This window comes from Macrobrachium rosenbergii, chromosome 4 (assembly GCF_040412425.1).
Source record: "Macrobrachium rosenbergii isolate ZJJX-2024 chromosome 4, ASM4041242v1, whole genome shotgun sequence".
In the NCBI taxonomy this organism is placed as follows: Eukaryota; Metazoa; Arthropoda; class Malacostraca; order Decapoda; family Palaemonidae; genus Macrobrachium; species Macrobrachium rosenbergii.
Genome location: NC_089744.1, coordinates 39018039 through 39036962, shown reverse-complemented (window position 1 = coordinate 39036962; position 18924 = coordinate 39018039). Strand labels below are relative to the sequence as shown.

Here is an 18924-nt window from a genome sequence, read left to right as displayed (position 1 = left end):
TGGAACATTTACACACAGCCGCACACACTTGGTTTCTTTCCCAAACCTGTTCTCCTAAGGAAATTTATGCGCCCATTTCTTACAATAGTCACATCTTTCTCCAATAAAAAATCCAGTTTAAATATATTGCTAACTCCACTCCTGCCATCTTCCCTTCTGTTTTGGCTTCAGTAATATTCCCAAAGCTACACACAGAGAAACAAATTTCAAAACTTTATAATCCGTTTCATACCTTTCATGCTCCACATATAACCCCCCAAAAAAGCAAAAACCAAACTTTCAAAGTGCACAGACGTACCTCAAATTATGTAGGTTAGGTTAGGATGTATCCATTAAGTTATGTATACCACTCATTTTTCACAGGTTTAAGAAGACCCTGTCTGCCTTAGTTAGGTTACTTTAGTATATATCCTGTGAGTGCCATGTCTCATTTTTATAAGGTATGGGGGGGAGGGGAAGGGGTGCAAGCCCCTGAGCACATTAATCCCCAGCTTCAAGATTAATACCAAGCATCAAAGGTTAAGTTAGAATGCATCCCTGTTAGCACTTTTGGTATTGGTTAAGTGTAAACTTATAATATATGGAATATGTAATACACTCAAAGACTAGTAAATTCTAAAGCTTCTTTCTTTTATGGCAAAATAGTCAGAAATGTATAATTACAGACAAAGTTAGGATGCAGAATTTATGCCTCTTCTGTTAACGTTTGTTACCATGTTATTCAGGAAAGCTCTTGAAGTTCAATTTGGTCTAATGTGCTGATTTGTCTACTTAGCCTACTTGCAATTTGGACAGTAACCACCAACCAATGAAGAATGATTTTTCAAACGTTTTCGTGATTCAACCAGTAACTACCTATGATTATCTTTATGGTATGTCTGGTAGGTGGTATTAATTTCATAAAAAATTAAACTCGTTTACATAGAACAATCATGTTTGACTAATGTACCTTTGACTGTGCTCCACTTGGTGATACTGTATTCAAAGAATTTTTTAAAATGTGAAAAGGATAATCATTTTTATATTGCATTTTTCAAACCATGCCATCTATGGGCTCATTAACGTGCAACTGCCAAACACTGTATGCTGGCAAGAGTATTATACCTGGAGGTGTACAAGTTTTGAAAATTACTATTAGCCTAAGCTACTTAGGAAGTGTAATAATTCCTATGGTACGCTGCTAATTTATTCCAAGACGTTTTACAGAAGTAAAAAAAAAACCTAGGTTGAATAAATTCTTTAAAAAATAACCTATACACCCTATAAACCCCTTTAAGCAAACTCATGATGCCACTAATATAGGCACATATACACTACTGTACAATAAGTCATTCGATAATTAAACATTTTGCCGTCTTTTCAAAATGGTAAATTTGTGCGTATTCTTTATAGAGAATGAAAAATAAACCAATAGAAATTATACATGTACAGTATGGAGCAGTGTATACCGTACAGTAGCCTACTGTACTTGAGGGGGTGACATCTATGTGCTCTATGGACCAGAGGAAGGTAAAAGCGACAGCATTATTTTCACCATTTTCTTTGAGTTTTACCATAGCCACTTTAATTTCCACTGTAACTACAGTACCCTTCTTGGCACTAGCACTATAAACTTTCTTTAAAGCCATGACACTTATTATTCAAGACACAACTACCAATGCAAATACAGTTAAATCTTGGCTACCGAATGCTTCACATCACGAAAAAGTTGGTTCATGAACAAAAATATTGATTACAACTTGCTTTGGTTTATAAACAGTTTTAGATTATGAACAGCATGCTAAAACAAATAGTCTCTGTAAACAACGGCCAAGATCCTAAAAGGATCTTGGTAAGAGGTTAAAAAAAAAAGATCTTGACATAACATTCAAGTGGTATACGCATGTCCAATGCTGGCATTTAGTTTGGAATGGCTACATTCGCAAACATCCCAAGATTAAAACAAAAAGAGGCCACCAAAGCAACTGATATTGCAAAACAACTGACAGTGTTTAAAAAGACTGAAAACAGCAGAGCAGCTGGAAAACCTGTTGCTGATTTGGATAAACGAAAAACAGTTGCTGGGTGACAGCATTTCAGAAAGCATAATTTGTGGGAAGGTGAAAGAAATGAACAGGAATGAGAAAAGACCAGCATTTCAGGGGACAATTTGTGGGAAGGTGAAAGAAAGCAACAGAATTAGAAAAGCCCATCCTTTAAAAATAAAAATGCGAGAAACCACCCCAGAAGCTGTTGTTATTGACTAAGCTGGCTTTATGCCAGCAAGGGCTCTTGCTCATAAAGCAGCCTGTAACCCCAGAAAACTAGTTACTATCCATACTGTACTGAAGGTTGCCACCCCTTCCAAACAATAAAATCCCTCCTCTTCACCTTTCACTTAGCTGGTAGAATTGAATACATATAGAATTTAGGCAAAAGGCCAAGCACTGGGACCTATGAGGTCACTCAGGGCTGAAACGGAAATTGACAGTAAGAAGGTTTGAAAGGTGTAACAGGAGGAAAACCTCGCAGCTGCACTATGAAACAGTTGTTAAAGCGGATGGAAAGTCAGACGGAAGAAAGACACTATGAACGGAGGTACAGTAAAAGGAATGAGAGAGGTTGCAGCTAGGGGTCGAAGGGACACTGCAAAGACCCCTAAGTACAGTAATTCCTACAGTGCACCAAATGAGGTGCACTGACAGTACTACCGCCCCCTACGGGACACTTGGCTGGTGGTAAGGTTCTGTTTCCTGATATTGGCATTTATGACTTGGACCATCAACGGGTGGTTTCTTGATTGTCAATTTTTCACGAGTTGTATTTTAACCGAGATGTCTCATTCCCAACTGATCTCTGATCCCCCTTTCCTGCCGAGGGCAACCGCATTTGCTGAACAGCAGCACCAATACTGTACAGTATGCAGTAAATATGCCTCGATGTCAAACTTCTCAGTTCCAGAGGTCCTTTATTCCTCACACTGTTGGACCGTGGAACAGTCTCCCCGAGAATGTCGTGCAATTGGAACTTCGAAAGTTCAGGCGAAGATGCAGCGCATTATTTTCATAATAATAAAATTCTCATTTTATTTTAATAGATTACTTACATTTTTATCTATTTATTTATTAATTTTGTTAACCTATTTTTTTCTGTTTTAATAAGTGATCTCATCTTTCTGTACTTCCCCATTACCTTCTGTTAGTTTTTTCTAATGATCACCTTATTCTTTGGAAGCTTGAATTTCAAGTCAATGGCCCTTTTGGGTTTTTCCATATGAAGAGGGTTCATCCTCTGAATAATAATAATAATAATAATAATAATAATAATAATAATAATAATAATAATAATAATAATAATAATAATAATAATAATAATAATAAAAGTAGCTGAAAAGGTAACTAATGCCGCTATTAGTTTATAGAGTAATAATACAAGTGGCACTAAACACCTAAAAAAAAAAAAAAAAAAAAATCATGCAATACCCAGTCTTCCACTTGAGCCATCTCTCAGTTGCTTTTAGTGTTTCTCTTTGTGTATTTCACTTGTTGGAAAGTTTAAATATGCAGTCATCTGGAGGGGTGGGGAGGGGCTGTGTGTGGAACAGATAAATCTATTTTTCATTATTATCTTTGGGGAAAAACTGCTTTGGTTGACAAACAAAAAGGTTTCATGACCAGTCTCCTGGAATGGATTAAGTTCATGAACTGAAGTACCACCATACTGAAACACACATGCAAGCACACATCTGAATTTGTTGCAAAGAACTAACCCTGCCACATGGCTGAATGCTGGAACTAGAAACCACCTACCATGGCAATACATTTTATATTCTGCAGTTTTTAAATGGTTTCATTCTGTGAACACATTAATGTAGAGGCATATTATCTTGTATATTTCAATGTTTTTATGTGATTTGGAACTTTCCTATTTATTTTTACATTTTTATGGCTGATGACCGAACGCTTGAATCACATACCTTACATACAACTATAAAGTATGTATAGTAGGATGTCATGCAACTAAGACAATATTTGTAATATCTGTATGCTTTTAAATGATTTTATAATGTAAATATCATTACTTGTACATTATTTTCCCTATTTTAACAATTGCTTTATGCGATTTGATACTTTTTTTTTATTGATTTCTATCTTTTATGGTGTTTCATCATTTGTTGCTGACCATTGTAACTTGATTTTCATTCTTCCCTTTAATTTCTAACAAACCTGCTGTAACATCGAAAATGCCATCAGTCAAAACAACATCAACTGGAAGTATTACTGTACCTGATTTTAAAAGTGAAATATACTTTGATAAAAGTTAAGTGGGATTTTGATGATTTTTACATTTATTTCCATTGAAAATGTTTGCTTGACTCTTTATGCCAATCTCTGCCTAACAACAGCGTGGGACCACAGTGAGAACCAGAATACTATTATCTCATGCTTTAGGATCTGCTTAGGGGTGCGGTTGCTGAGGATGTCCACTCCTGAAGATGATACTGACACAGAGGGCTACTAATAAGCAAGGTGTGTGACCAAATAATGTTTCCGATTTATGGCCACCTGCAACATGTTAGGTATACGATGTCCTTGTGTCCAAAAGAGGGACAAAATAACTTCCCTGGTCAGCTAGGATGTAGGCATTCTAGGTATCTAGCTTGAATTAGGTTAGGATGCTTCCCTGCATATTACTATGACCCAGCACCCTAAGTTAAGTCAGATCAGGATGCATACCTATATTCCAAGCTTTTCATATTCCTCCACCCAAAAACCCTGGTTTCCCTCATTACTGTGCAACTAAAAAAAAGAGTGGTGGGGGTGTAATTAAAGTAATGAACACAAAATTCATCAAAATCACATAAAAAAATAAAATCTTTTTATTATATTTATACTTGATTACATGTTTTATTTATTTTTTTTTTTAAGTTTAAGGTGTCTCCACTGGACATGTTACAACCGGACATTATAGGCTGGAATCTGGAAGGTTAGGTCAGGTTGATTCCCTGTAATATATAATTATCATTATCACATTTTCTCACTCTTATTGTTTCTTTGTAGTTGTGACAGCTTACAATGTTTCCCTGTACTTTACTTTTTTTTTTTTTGGAAGTTTTTATCTATCCTGCTGGAAGGGGATGAACACCTGAAGAGTCAAGTGACTCTTCAGGTGTTCATCCCCTTCCACCCCCCCAGCATAACCATTCATATTTACAGTACTGTAATGGTAATGGTAATGATAAGTATATCAAACTTTTTCTACAGATTTTAGGGCACTGTTATATAACCAATTCCTGTAAAGGTTACTTTTGACAGATACGGATTAAGAGGTGTTTTAAAATGATTTCATTTACATTGTGTTCAATGGTAGCTTTTCTCCACTATCAATTGCTTACCTGATCCAGACACTGGTGCAACTTGTGATGTCAATGCCCAGTTAAGCATGTGCAGCTATGCATAGTTTGTTCTGGTAAACTTTTTTTTTTTTTTTTTTTTGGAAATGTAATACTCTTTAGTGTTATCAGCATTAGTGTAAAGGTGGTGGTGGTGACATCATACCCTTCCATTACTGGTTTGCTACCAGTCATTCTTTAGTAGTGATGATAGAGGCAAGGCATTAATATTTGCCTTTCAACTTGTACAAAATAATGTGTTCAGTAATTAGTCCTAAGTGAGCTGTTTATAATTTTCATTTAAAATGATCAACCTAAACCTGGGGAAATGTGGTTCTCCTGACGTTTTATTCTGACTTTGATGCTTTGGAAACAGAATAACACAAGAGAAAAATTGTATTTTCAGGGTAAAGTTAGGAAGAGGAGGCTCCAGGGAGGCAATGGCCTTCTCCCTAGCCAAGTACGACCTGGCATTCCAAGTCAAGTTAGCTAAGGTTTGGTAGTTACTGTATATCCTTGTTTTCCCTCAATTTCATTCCTTCCTTCCTTCTTCCCCAAGATCCCAATTCCGTGACAGGGCTCCCATTAATGTTACAGACAGGCGCCGAGGGGCAAACTAGAATTTCCAGTAGAAGTTTATAACAGCTTTTTTTCAGAACTGCAGTAACAATCTCCAGGACAACACATAAGTTTCTGGATAAACAGAGTAATTACAAATATTTCTCTCCAACAACTCTGGGTCCCTGAATCTCGTTTGGGTTGATCCCCTTTAGCTGGTCACCCTAGCCTATGAAAGGTAAGGAACATAAAAACATGGGAGCATGCACTAACATTAGCCTTCTGCTTGGCCTAAAAAAGCATAATACAAAGTATAAACTGTGGGGAAAACTGTGTGCAACGCACTGCCCAAAGTTTTCCCCTCTGGATGGTATTAGACTGTCAAAACAGTTTCGTTAAATCCTACAATTGTATGGCTGGATCATAATCAAGCACGAGTAATACGAATTTCATATATTGTACTTACTAGGCCTATACCTGATAAGGTAGGCTATGATTCTCATGACCGGTAGCTCTCCACCGCCTTTTACACCTGGAATCTTTGTATTATTCAACACTTGTTAATCATTATAGTTATATGCGTCAATTTGTTAACCACACCTCAAAAACCAAGACCTCAGAGAACACACCGAATCAGTTTGCACCTGCACTTGACGGATACGGAGCGCTTATTTTTTAGAGCAAGGGTCTCATGATGTAAACAACTTTAACAAATGAGCCTCTAGAATAATTCTCTTGACCGTTTTCTCTGTTCTCTTATCGTGTGCCTTATAATTACTAATAGAAATAATTACCCAATAACATAGGCTTTAGTTTACATGCCACAGCATGAACAAACTAATTACGTTGTGTCGTTTACTTGAAAGTAGGATTTGTGCTCGATTGACCATACCAGCATTATGTCAGTCCGTATTAACCTCTGGTCGTGTAGTGATTATTACGTGTCTTCAGAGTTCTTTATTTTATTATCCATTTTATGCAGGTCATCGTCTTCTGTTCGTATAAATTTAGTGGTCATCAGTTGCTGAAGGTATCATATCAGTTGTGTAATTTTTATTATTTAGAGGGATATACGTCACACCCTGTAAATTTTATGTGGTTGGTTAGGTCTAGAAAGTGAAGCTGCCAGCTTTTGCGTATCAGTGGCATATTAGCCTAGTGGTAATGTACCTTTAGATGGGCCTAAACCTTGCTAAGTAAGCTAGCCTTACCTTACTTTAATTAACATACGCATTGTATTTGGGCATGATTGCAAATTTCCTAGATTTTTGCGACAAGGCAATACTTGCATAAAATATAAAGATTTTGAAGTTTTGGAATGAAATACCTGGCCAGGTGGCATTCTGAGCTCCGCGTTTGGGCAAACTTTTCAAGTGAGATTTTTCTTTCTGTCACATACGACGTCCCGTCCGAACCATATATTTTCCCCTCTAATTACCTTTGCTTTTGGTGCTTTTTAGTTTTCTTCAAAAGAAAACTGTTGTGTCGACTTTGTCCGTCCGCACTTTTTCTGTCCGCCCTCAAATCTTAAAAACTACTGAGGCTAGAGGCTGCAAGTTGGTATGTTGATCGTCCACCCTCCAATCATCAAACATACCAAATTACAGCTCTCTAGCCTCAGTAGTTTTTATTTTATTTAAGGTTAAAGTTCCATAATCGTACTTATGGCACCGCTATAGGTACCAACAATACAGGCCACCACCGGCCCGTGGCTGAGTTTCACGGGCAGCAGATCTGGGCACGTTGAAGATTAATTTTGTCTTTACATCTGCAGCGGGTTACCCTGGCGCTCTGTATAGTTTTGTCTCGAGGAAACCTGAAATACCTTATTTCTTTACATTTTGTATTTCCTTTGGCATTGTAGTAACCGAAGACAGCGCAATAACCCAACATCGTTCATAGTGTGCATGGAGGCTGGAAGGTGCAGCTCATGACAATGAGATGGAGTCAGGTGGCATTCTGGCCGGATGTTACTACGATGACGTTTCCAAAGGAGCGGGGCTAGGTCTAAGCTCCACCTCGTGAACAGACCCTATCTATATTGACTCTGGTTGTGAATAACCAGTTAGAATTTATTGCCTCCTTTATTTTATTTAATTCTCAACAGCAGAGGGAAGATAATTATACATTATCTTAGTGCCCTGAAATTTGGGTACTGGTTACTGACTAAACCTTAGGCGTCTGGTACATAGTTCATACATAAATATATAACATTTCATTTTATTTTTTAGAAATGTACGGTATTAGCCACCAAGTTTAGAGATTAAAACTGCAGTAACGCAGGCCACCTTATATAAAAGCCAAAAGAATCCAGAAAAGTATTAATATGCAAAAAATGTGTGTCCAGTAAGGGATAGTGCCGTCAGTGCACCTCACGCGGTGCACTGTAAGCATTACTTAAAGTTCTTTGCAGCGTCCCTTCGGCCCCATTTACTGTACCTCCATTCAAATTCTCTTTCTTCCATCTTGCTATCCACCCTCTCCTAAATAGTGTTTCATAGGGCAACTGCGAGGTTTTCCTCCTGTTACACCTTTCCAACCCTTCTATTTTCAATTTCCCTTTCAGCGCTGAATGACCTCATAGGTCCCAGCACTTGGCCATTGGGCTTAATTCTGTATTCCATCCAAAGAATGTGTGTGAATAACGTTAAATTAAAACCTAATACAAACAGTTTTTTCTTGCTTTATGATAGTTTACTTAGCACAAGACATTTCCTTACTGGATGTTCATCCATTTACAGTATCCTTAAGGGAGGCGAGACACCGTTTGTAGTGAGCAAGATGGCCTTTTACGCAACCACACCATAGTATCTCCTTGTATGGCCTTGAGACGAGGTCGACGAATTCCAGATAGGGGTCCAGGTTTTAGTGTGTTTGGTCCAGACCCTCAGAGATGGACTAGGAGCCTATTGCCCATAGGTATCCTAAATACCGTATATCCATGTATTCACCTACCGGTGGCATATTGCCACTTAATGTGACGAATGTCTCCTGAAATTGTGTATTTTCTGTGACCTTTATGAGAAGTAGGCTAGCCCACTGAGCTCACTGACTATTGTTCTAGAAGAATATGACTAATGTTACATAGTAGCCATTGTATAACTGTACATTACATTCAATTTTACTGCAGTTCATCCCAAGTATCTTTTCAAGTATTAATTTCTAATGCAGTTATTAAAGTTTGCAGATGTTCAGCATGATAGTTTTGTCAACTAGTGTCGTACTTTCTGAGAGTAGTCAGCATTCTTTTCTTTGATTCCCTTTGTTATTTTTTTTATTCACGTTATTTCGTTGTTTAAAATATGAAAATTTTGTTTGCAGGTAAGGACGAGATAAAAAAAAAAGTGTTCAGAATATAAGAACATCGGACTGTTAGCTGCCTCTAAATGTGAGTGTTCAAGAATTTAGTTCATGCTAAAAATCTTCAGTGATCCATTTAATGTGAGGGTTAATGGGTACTCCCATGAGTCTATATTAGCAAAACGCCCCAAAAATAGTTTTTAAAAGAATATCCATGATGTCTGGCTGCTTGCAAGTAATGCAGTAATAAAGTTGAGATGACAAGCATTCCCATAAGACAGTGGAATTTAAAAGAAAAATTATTCCTTCATTTTTTTTTTTGTTAAATATTTATGGAAGTAGAGGAATGACATTGCATGTATTGTGTATGACTTGCTTAGCATTTCCTGTAAGGTTTATTTTGTACTATATACTGACGTCTGAGTGTAACTGTCGAGTATCATACTTTTTGCACCATATACAACCCATAATTTTGATTTTCATAATTCATCATGGCTTATCGATTCACCAGCCATCCAATGAGACAATCACTAGGGAGTTATATGACCATTTAGGACCGGCTGTTGCTGTCTAGAGATGGGTTCTTTTCTTGGAACAGCATTTTTTCTTTGTAGGAATAGAGTGACATCGTATTTACACATTATTCTACATTATATATATATATAATATATATATATATATATATATATATATATGTATGTATATATATATATATATATATATATATATATATACATGTATATGTATGTATGTATGTATGTATATATATATATATATATATATATATATATATATATATATATTTTTTTTTTTTTTTTATAAATATTACTGCTGTTCGCCCTCGATGTATTTAGGTGTAGGAATATTAGTCAGATTGACCTCGACAGAGAACATCTCTGCCCCGCCGGTAGGCTAGACAATTCAAAAATAACAATCACCGCAGTAGACAGATGGCGCCCCTGTATAGGCTGGGCAGTTCAGAAAAACAAAATATGCTAGGGCATTAGGGACCTAAGCCTCAGAGAGGGTTTACACTCAATGACCACTAGTTATGGTGGCCCTTAAGCTTTATTCTGTGCATTCGGCGATGCCTTTGTCAAGGTCGGATTGCCCGGGGCGGTATGTCAAGAGGCTGCCTCATCTGGCGGGAACGAAGCGAGGTCGGTGAGAGAGCGTCACGCGGTCACTGAACCAGGGTGACGCTGCGTGCGTGCCCGAACGATATTCTTTGTTCTTTATTACTTTTACTCCTACGTCTATCTTAATTAGTGAATTGGGAAGACTGCCAGAATACGACTCCTGAGGTCCTCGTTTGCGCAGCGACTTCGACATTCACGGTAAGTCCGATTCTTGTTGAAGCTTCGTCGATTGACTAGTACTTTTCTGTATTTCACATTTTTTCTTTGTTTTCTTCCTTCAGCCACCACTAGGTATATGTGTTTACGAAGTCTAGATTAAGCCAAATTATTATATTGTTAGCTTCAACCCGTTATTCCAGTAAAATACCTAGGTTAAATCTCGATGCTTTTGTATGCCTCGCGTCCGAATGTTTGGAAGAACCGTTGCGTTTAAAATCAAATCCATCTCAAATATTCTTGTTAAGGTTAATTACCCTTAACTGGCGACCTTTGGCTAATTAACGACTGTCTTTGAGGTTAACTTTTGGCTTCAAGTGGCAGGTTACGTGTAATCTTGGTTTGCAGGGCCGTAAAAATTACGTAAATTGAATAATACATGATCAACCAAGACCCTCACACGTAACAATATATATATATATATATATATATATATATATATATATATATATATATATATATATATATATATATATATATATATATATATATATATATATATATATATATATATATATATATATATATATATATAGTGCCACATATATATATATATATATATATATATATATATATATATATATATATATATATATAGTACCACATATATATATATATATATATATATATATATATATATATATATATATATATATATATATATATATATATATATATATATATATATATAGTGTCACTCAACGTGTTTTTAAGTTTATACCATGCTCTATGGTGGAGTTTATTATAAATTATTATAAATAGCTGCTAGTGCCTAGTGCTGAGTTTTGTTTGTGTCTCCAAGCAAGATTTGTGAAGTCCCCGCTAAGCGGGTCTTCTATGATGACGACCCGTTTTCTATACCGCTCCCATAGTAGCGGGTCAAGAGGGAGCAGCCATGCTGAATCAACCAAACTGATCTATGTAAATTTATACCTGTTACTAACTTATATTGCATATGTTTCTTTGGCACATGTATCAGATTGTTGTTAGCTTGATCATTGTTCATTTTTGTAACTCAGATTGTATTTATTCATTGTAATTATTGTCAAGAGTAATTGACCTCAGGTCACCCTGGTTCTCATTGTATTCCTCGGCTTGACGTCAGTCTGCCGCTATATAAACCGCCTGTGTCCTGAATAAATCATCAGTAACTTTTCTCCTGCTCAATATTTAGCACCTTTAAAGTGGTGACCCCGGAGTGGTTCCTGGAGCCATTAGTGGACTCATACGGCGACTTAGTCTTGGCTCCATGAACTACCCACGCCCCTAATGGACTAAACACGGCGCTGTAACCAGTGTTCAGGCATGCTGACTCTCGTTGGCAAATCACCAGCGTCATTAACGGACTCACACAGCGCGCCCCAAGTGTGTATTGACGCGAGTATCCCACTCCAATTAAGGGTGCTATAGTGAGCATGGACGCGGACATTCCCTCCCACGTTCAGTTAACCATGAACCTCGCGGACTCAGACGTTCACCTCCCACTCATATCACCTGCGACCTCCCCCGTGCCTAGAATCACGCGCTCCTCCACGCTGCTACCTGCACGCTGCCCTGATCGGCGGGACAAACAAAAGCCGCCCTCGCCATAAAGCTGCTGCCCTTCACACAAGGAACTCGAGGGTCTGTTCAGGTTGGTGGGACTCACGCACGAGATGCTGCAAGCTGATGCCGTTATCAACGCCCTGCCGGAGGAGGTCTGCAGGAAACTCATCCCGTGGGTGTCTGCCACACGCCCCGTCACCTACCGCCACCTGAAAGCATCCCTCGTCAAGACCTGCTCCCTGCCGGTCGCCTAGAGGGCCACCCGTGCCCTTGACCTTGTCACCAGCCCGCGGCATGACCAGACCATCATGGAGATGTGGGGCGTGATCCAGGACCTCCTCACCCTCCCCGGCACCGACAGCAGCGGCAGGCATTCTGAGATCAGCCTGTTGAGGGAGGTCCTCTTCCGTCAGCTCCTCCTGGAGGTCTGAACGCAGATCCTTGATCCCTACACCATGCCACTCGAGGACCTGATTAGGACGGCGCAGCAGCTGACCGAATCCGCAAGGGCGGCGAAGCAGGCATCAGCACCCTCACACCCCATCAGTTCCATTCAGCAGGAGGAGGGCGCAGAGGAGGAGATAAGCGTCGTCACCAAAAGGCGGTCAGCATATCATCACAAGAAGAACCCACCGGGCCCTTGCTACTACCACCAGCGTTATGGCAAGGACGCCCGGAACTGCCAGCCCCCTTCCTCATTCGCCCATCCAAAAAACGGGGGAGGCGGCGGCCATCAGAATAGGCCACCATGGCAGCAGAGGCACCCAGAAACCCAAAACCACTAGGCTTCTACGTCCGTGACACCATCTCCGGCAGGATGATGTTGGTCGACACCGGGGTCGTTCATTCAATATTTCCACCATCCAGAGAGGACCGCAAGTGCCCGTCGGACGCGGCTGCCTTCCTGACGGCCGCCAACGGGTCCCCTATCCTCTCCTATGGCACCAGGCTCCTGTCAATCTCCATCCTTGGCCGGAGGTATTTGTCGAAATTCATCGTTGCGGAGTAAGGACCCTGCTCCTGGGTGCGGATTTCCTTGCCCACTTCGGGCTGGCAGTCGACATCGGTCACAAGCGTCTCCTCGACACCGACTCCTGCCAGTCCCTCCCACTGGCACCGGAACCCTGTGTGCCTACCATCTGCTCCGTCGCCCCCCACCAGTTCGCCCAGCTGCTGAGGGAGTTCCCTGACGTGTTCAAGCCCGAGCTCCGTCAGGTACCCGGGGCCCTAGCAAAACATGGCATCTACCATCACATTAAGACGAAGGGCCCCCTGTGCACGCAAAGTTCCAGAGGCATCCCCCTCGGCGCCTTCAGGAGGCCAAGGACGCCTTCGCCGGGATGGAGCGGATGGGCATATGCAAGAAGGCCTCCAGCTTGTGGGCCTCTCCTCTCCACATGGTGCAGAAACCGGATGGCTCCTGGAGACCCTGCGGCGACTACAGGTGGCTCAACCTCGCAACTGAACCTGATCATTACCCCTGCCGAACATGCAGGATCTCATGGCTTCCTTTCACGGGGCCAAGGTATTAGACCTTTTAAAGTCTTACTTTCATGTTCCAGTTGCTCCGGAGGACATCCCGAAAACCGCCATCATCATGCCCTTCGGGTCCTACATGTTCGCCTTCTCCACCTTCGGCCAGAGGCTGATGGATAGCATCCTGGGGGACCTGAAGTTCTGCGTCTGTTACGTGGATGATACCCTCATATTTTCCAGGTCCCACAAAGAGCACCAGAGGCACATCAAGGCGGTCCTGCAGCGCCTGCCCGGATGGCGTCCGCCCACTCGCATCAAAGGTCGCAACCCGTCACCAGGTTCCCCACCCCTACCTCCATCAAGGCCGTCCAGGAGTTCCTCAGGATGGTAAATTACTACAGGAGATTCATCACCAGGATCGCGCATACCATGGTCCCCCTGACGGAGATCCTGAAGGGCCAACCGAAATCCTTAGTGTGGGGACACAGCCAGCAGCAGGCCTTCTCCCTGACGAAGGCCGCCCTTGCCGAGGCAACTGCCTTGGGCCACCAGGACCCCAGCGCTCCCCTCCAACTGACGACCGACGCCAGCAGCGTCGCCTGCGGAGCTGTCCTGGAGCAGAACATCGACGGCACCCCCCAGCCCATCACCTTCTTCAGCAAAAAGTTCACCCCCACAGAGACCCGCTACAGCACCTTCGACAGGGAACTCTGTGCAGTGTATCGGGCGGTACGGCACTTCAAGTTCCTCCTGGAGGGTACGCCCTTCACAATCCGGATGGACCACGCCTTCACCAAGCAGGGGGACACATGTTCTTCCAGGCAGCAGCAACACCTCGCGGCCATCGCGGAGTTCACCTACTCAATCAAGTACCTCCCCAACTGGAAGAACCCTGTAGCAGATGCCCTCTCCAGAATCGAGCTCAACGTGGTGCAGCTCGGGATCAACTATGGGGACATCGACCATGCAGGAAGCCACCACCAGTGCATGCGCCGAGGCCCTCCTCGCCAGCTGAATCAGCCGGTTCGGCGTCCCGGACCACATAACCAACGACAGGGGCCCTGCCTTCCTGTCCGAGATGTGGTCCACCCTGGCACGCCCGCTGGGGACATCTTACCACACCACCACCGCTTACAACCCCGCAGCCAAAGGTTTGGTGGAAAGGTCCCACAGAGCCCTGAAAGCGTCCCTCATGGTCTGCTGCACCACCGAAGATTGGAAGTACCAGCTGCCTTGGGTCGTCCTCGGGTTAAGAACCGCCCCCAGAGCCAATGGCGACCCGTCCGCAGTCGAGAAAATCTACGGGGAGCCCCTTGTTGTCCCGGGCAAACTAGTCATGGAAGATCGGCACAACCTGTCAGTTCAGAGGCTTCGCGACATAGTCTGCAAGTTCGCCACCTGTAAGTGGACGTACACCGACAGGTCAGTCACCTTCACGCCTCCCGGCTTGTCCTCCACCACCCACGTCTTCGTCAGGGACGATGCTGTCTGCCCCCCGCTAACCAGGCCCTACAGGGGGCCCTTCCACTTGCTTGAGAGGAACAACAAGGCTTTCTGCCTCACCCTGCACGGAAAGGATGATTGGGTGTCGATCGACTGCCTCAGAGCCCGCCCTCCTGGAGGAAACAGCAGATGTCACCGCGCCGCACCCTCTGCCAGAGCAGTCACCTCCGCAGCTGGACCGCTGCAAAAGGAGACCGCAGGGCTGCCCCTGGAAACATCCGCCCACACCCGTAGCCAGCCGCTCCCACGCACACCGCAACCCCCAGCTCACTTCGCGGAGCCCCGGCACTCTTCAACACCCCAGCAGATACATGGATTGATCAGACGTTACCCACGCCTTGTTGGGGGCCAGTATTTGTAAACTCCCCGCTAAGTGGGTCTTCTATGATGACGACCCGTTTTCTATACCGCTCCCATAGTAGTGGGTCAAGAGGGAGCAGCCATGCTGAATCAACCGAACTGATCTATGTAAATTTATACCTGTTACTAACTTATATTGCATGTTTCTTTTGCACATGTATCAGATTGTTGTTTAGCTTGATCATTGTTCATTTTTGTAATTCAAATTGTATTTATTCATTGTAATTATTGTCAAGAATAACTGACCTCAGGTCACCCTGATTCTCATTGTATTCCTCGGCTTGAAGTCAGTCCGCCGCTATATAAACCGCCTGTGTCCTGAATAAATCAGCAGTAACTTTTCTCCTGCTCATTATTTAGCACCTTTAAAGATTGAGTCATCTGATGGCGATACTGTTTTCACCCATTATCCTTGCAAAACTTTTCTTTTCCATTTACGTCACTATTATTGGGGTGTGGTATGCAGTCTTCCCTCAGTAGAACATTGTTAACTCTATACTTCCCCTAGCCTTTTCTGTGAAGCTCCTCTGAGCGATGCTACAACCTTTCATATTTTTTATTTGAGAAGCGAGTTCTGCTCGCTGTTACACAGATGTACCAATGCTGGAATTATAGATCTTTAATGTCTTTGCTATTATGCCACATGGCCAAGGATTCTTCTTCCAACATCTGTTAGCTTCTGATTTTGCTATAATTCACTAAATCCTACAGCCGTTTTTTCAGCAACTACCATATTTCTGTCACAAGCTTTTAGTATGTCCTCTGGTTTGCTTATATTGAAGTTTTCCTGTGGGAGTGGTGCCATTTTGTTCACACTGTGTGGGTGTTAATGTAGCCTTTATCTTTTTTGTTCTAGAGAAGATGGAAAAAATTATACAAATCTTATTTTCCTGACCATCTGCATCAGCCACCTGATACTCTTTTTTTTCCCCTTTAAATACTTGCTTATCTTATCGCTTTCATTTCATTATTATTCTTTCACTTCTCTCGCCTACGTTTCTTTCAAACTGATATATAAAGTTACTGCTGGTCTGACAAAAGAACCTCTCTCCTTGATTTACTTGGCGGATTGTTTTTGTTTTAGTTAACGATAAGTTTTCTTATAGAAAACGAAAGCTTGCCGTAGCGAAAGAACTTTATGGTATGGTTAACTATACTATATGAGAGGTAAACCGCTTACTGTCAGGATAAAATAAATTTATAGGTATTTAACAGCATGAAAACCACACGAGCTATATAATTATTGACAAATAACCACTGCAAAAATTATGAATATATAAGAATTGTTTGTTAGCCTTCATGAAACATTGCCTGAATAAGGTTGCGTTTCATATATATGAGCTTATATCATCTTGATTTGTATAGTGGACCTTTATTTATTTTAATTTAAGAGTTATTTCTGCATTTATACATTGTTCACAAAATTACCTTTTGATGAAAATTGACCCACACTGAAACATGAATTATTAGCTGACCTAATTTGAAAAATATGTGAAGAAAAAGGTTCTGTAGTATAAAATTAGTATGTAATGTCGATAGGCTATGTATACTCTATTTTTGCAGTGACCGTGGTAACAGCCTTTTCTTTACAATGGTTACCATGGCGACGAGAGAAATATACGGTTACTGAAAAGAAAGAATGAAATAATTAAGGAATAATTAAGAAATACTTGTTGGATAAATGTTCAAAAGTATAAATTTTATAGATGCTGCATATAGGTTTCGTATAAGACGAGTAGTGGATGTGGTCCCGAAAGAAATAAGCAAAAAAAAGAAAAAAAAAAATCGATAATGCTGCGCTAGAAATACATTTGAGAAACTATATCGTTAAATTAACAGAGAAAATTAAAATGGTAAGTAATAAGTATCAGATAATGTACCTTTTTACGTAAGGAATGTGTATCGGAAAGTGTATCTGCTCTATAACAAATACGGTTTTGGAAATTGATATTGGTATCAATCACATAAGAAAAAAAAAAAAATAGTAGGAAAACTGTCGCTGTAGCCAAGATGTACTCGAAAGAAAATGTAGCTTGGTACAGAAGAAATACGTGCTAAAATAAAAGGAAGGTCTTTGATATGTACAGGACCCATTATTGATACAGTCTCCGACAGGCAAGGCCACAAATGGAAAGTTGTTCGCTGGAGCACTTGCAAGCTGCAATGCCTTTTTTTTTCTTCTTCTTCTTCTTCTTTTTAAACACGCTCCCGTTTAGTAGGAAATGTCAATAATAGCTGGAAACTTTTGATGCACGAATATAACCCCGCAGGGGGTTAGTGCCGTCAGTGCACCTGTAGGCTTTACTAAAGGTTCTTTGCAGCGTCCCTTCGGCCCCTAGCTGCAACCCCTTTCATTCCTTTAACTGTTCCTCCATTCATATTACCTTTCTTCCATCTCGCTATCTACCCTCTCTTAACAAATATTTCACAGTGTAACTCTGAGGTTTTCCTCCCGTTGCACCTTTCAAACCTACCTGCTCTCAATTTCCTTTCCAGCGCTGAATGACCTCGTACGTCCCAGTGCTTGGCCTTTGGCCTAAACTCTGTATTCAGTTCAATTCGATGCACGAATGTTTTGTCAAATATTTGTTTCCTTCATGCTGTTTTTGTAATTGCTGCTCATTGTAATAAATATTTGTTTTAAGACAGTAACATCTTACTTTTTAGAAGCTGTGATATAAAGGTATATTTGCATCCTCAGAATCTTGAATGAAGTATTCCAAAAAATAATACTGTATTAGTATAAGATTATGCTTTTATGTAACACTGATGACGAAGTTTAATGGTTCTTATAGATAACCACCCGTTTTTCATGGCATTAATTGTATTTTGTATTTTTTTGATAGTTATCCTAATTGCCGTCATTTTTATTACAGCAGTTCTTATTGTGAAGGAGGTGAGGAGGGTTTATTTGTTTTGGCAATTATGCTCTTATTTCTGTTTACTTACCTTAGAGAAACTGATAGTTTTATTTTTTAGCTCTATGAATGGATCCTTATCTAGCAGAGTAAAGACTGCCTTATGGAATAGTTAACCTTAATTGAAATCTTTATAGTTGCTGTGATGAGATGGAATGTTTTACAAAAGTTTGACGCGGTTTTTGTGGGAGATGAAATTATCACATTTGATACATTGCCATATAGTCATGGTAGTACTTTAGCAATGGTCTAGATATGACATTATTTCTTCCCAAGTTTGTCAACTGTAACATGCGTTGAAAAAGGAACGCATTTCGAAGGTGTTTACAATTATTTCTCTCATTTCCTTCACTTAACTGTTGATGCGGATAAAATCAACACATGAATAGCTACAGACGGTGACAAGTCACTTGAGCCAAGATGGTGTTCGAGTGTTGGTTTTGGTCTTTAAATCTGCCGCTCCTAGACTGCACAATAAGCTCCCACTTGATACCAGGAGGACTGAAAATATAAAGTTTTAAAAAATGAAAGACTTTCT

General features: G+C 40.9%; 1 protein-coding gene across 1 annotated transcript; it reads left to right on the top strand.

Moving 5' to 3' along the window:
- Positions 1-14683: 14683 nt before the first annotated feature.
- Positions 14684-15469, top strand: LOC136837313 (uncharacterized). Its single transcript, XM_067102071.1, has one exon. It carries the CDS (start codon positions 14684-14686, stop codon positions 15467-15469), a length of 786 nt encoding a protein of 261 aa, XP_066958172.1.
- Positions 15470-18924: the final 3455 nt, after the last annotated feature.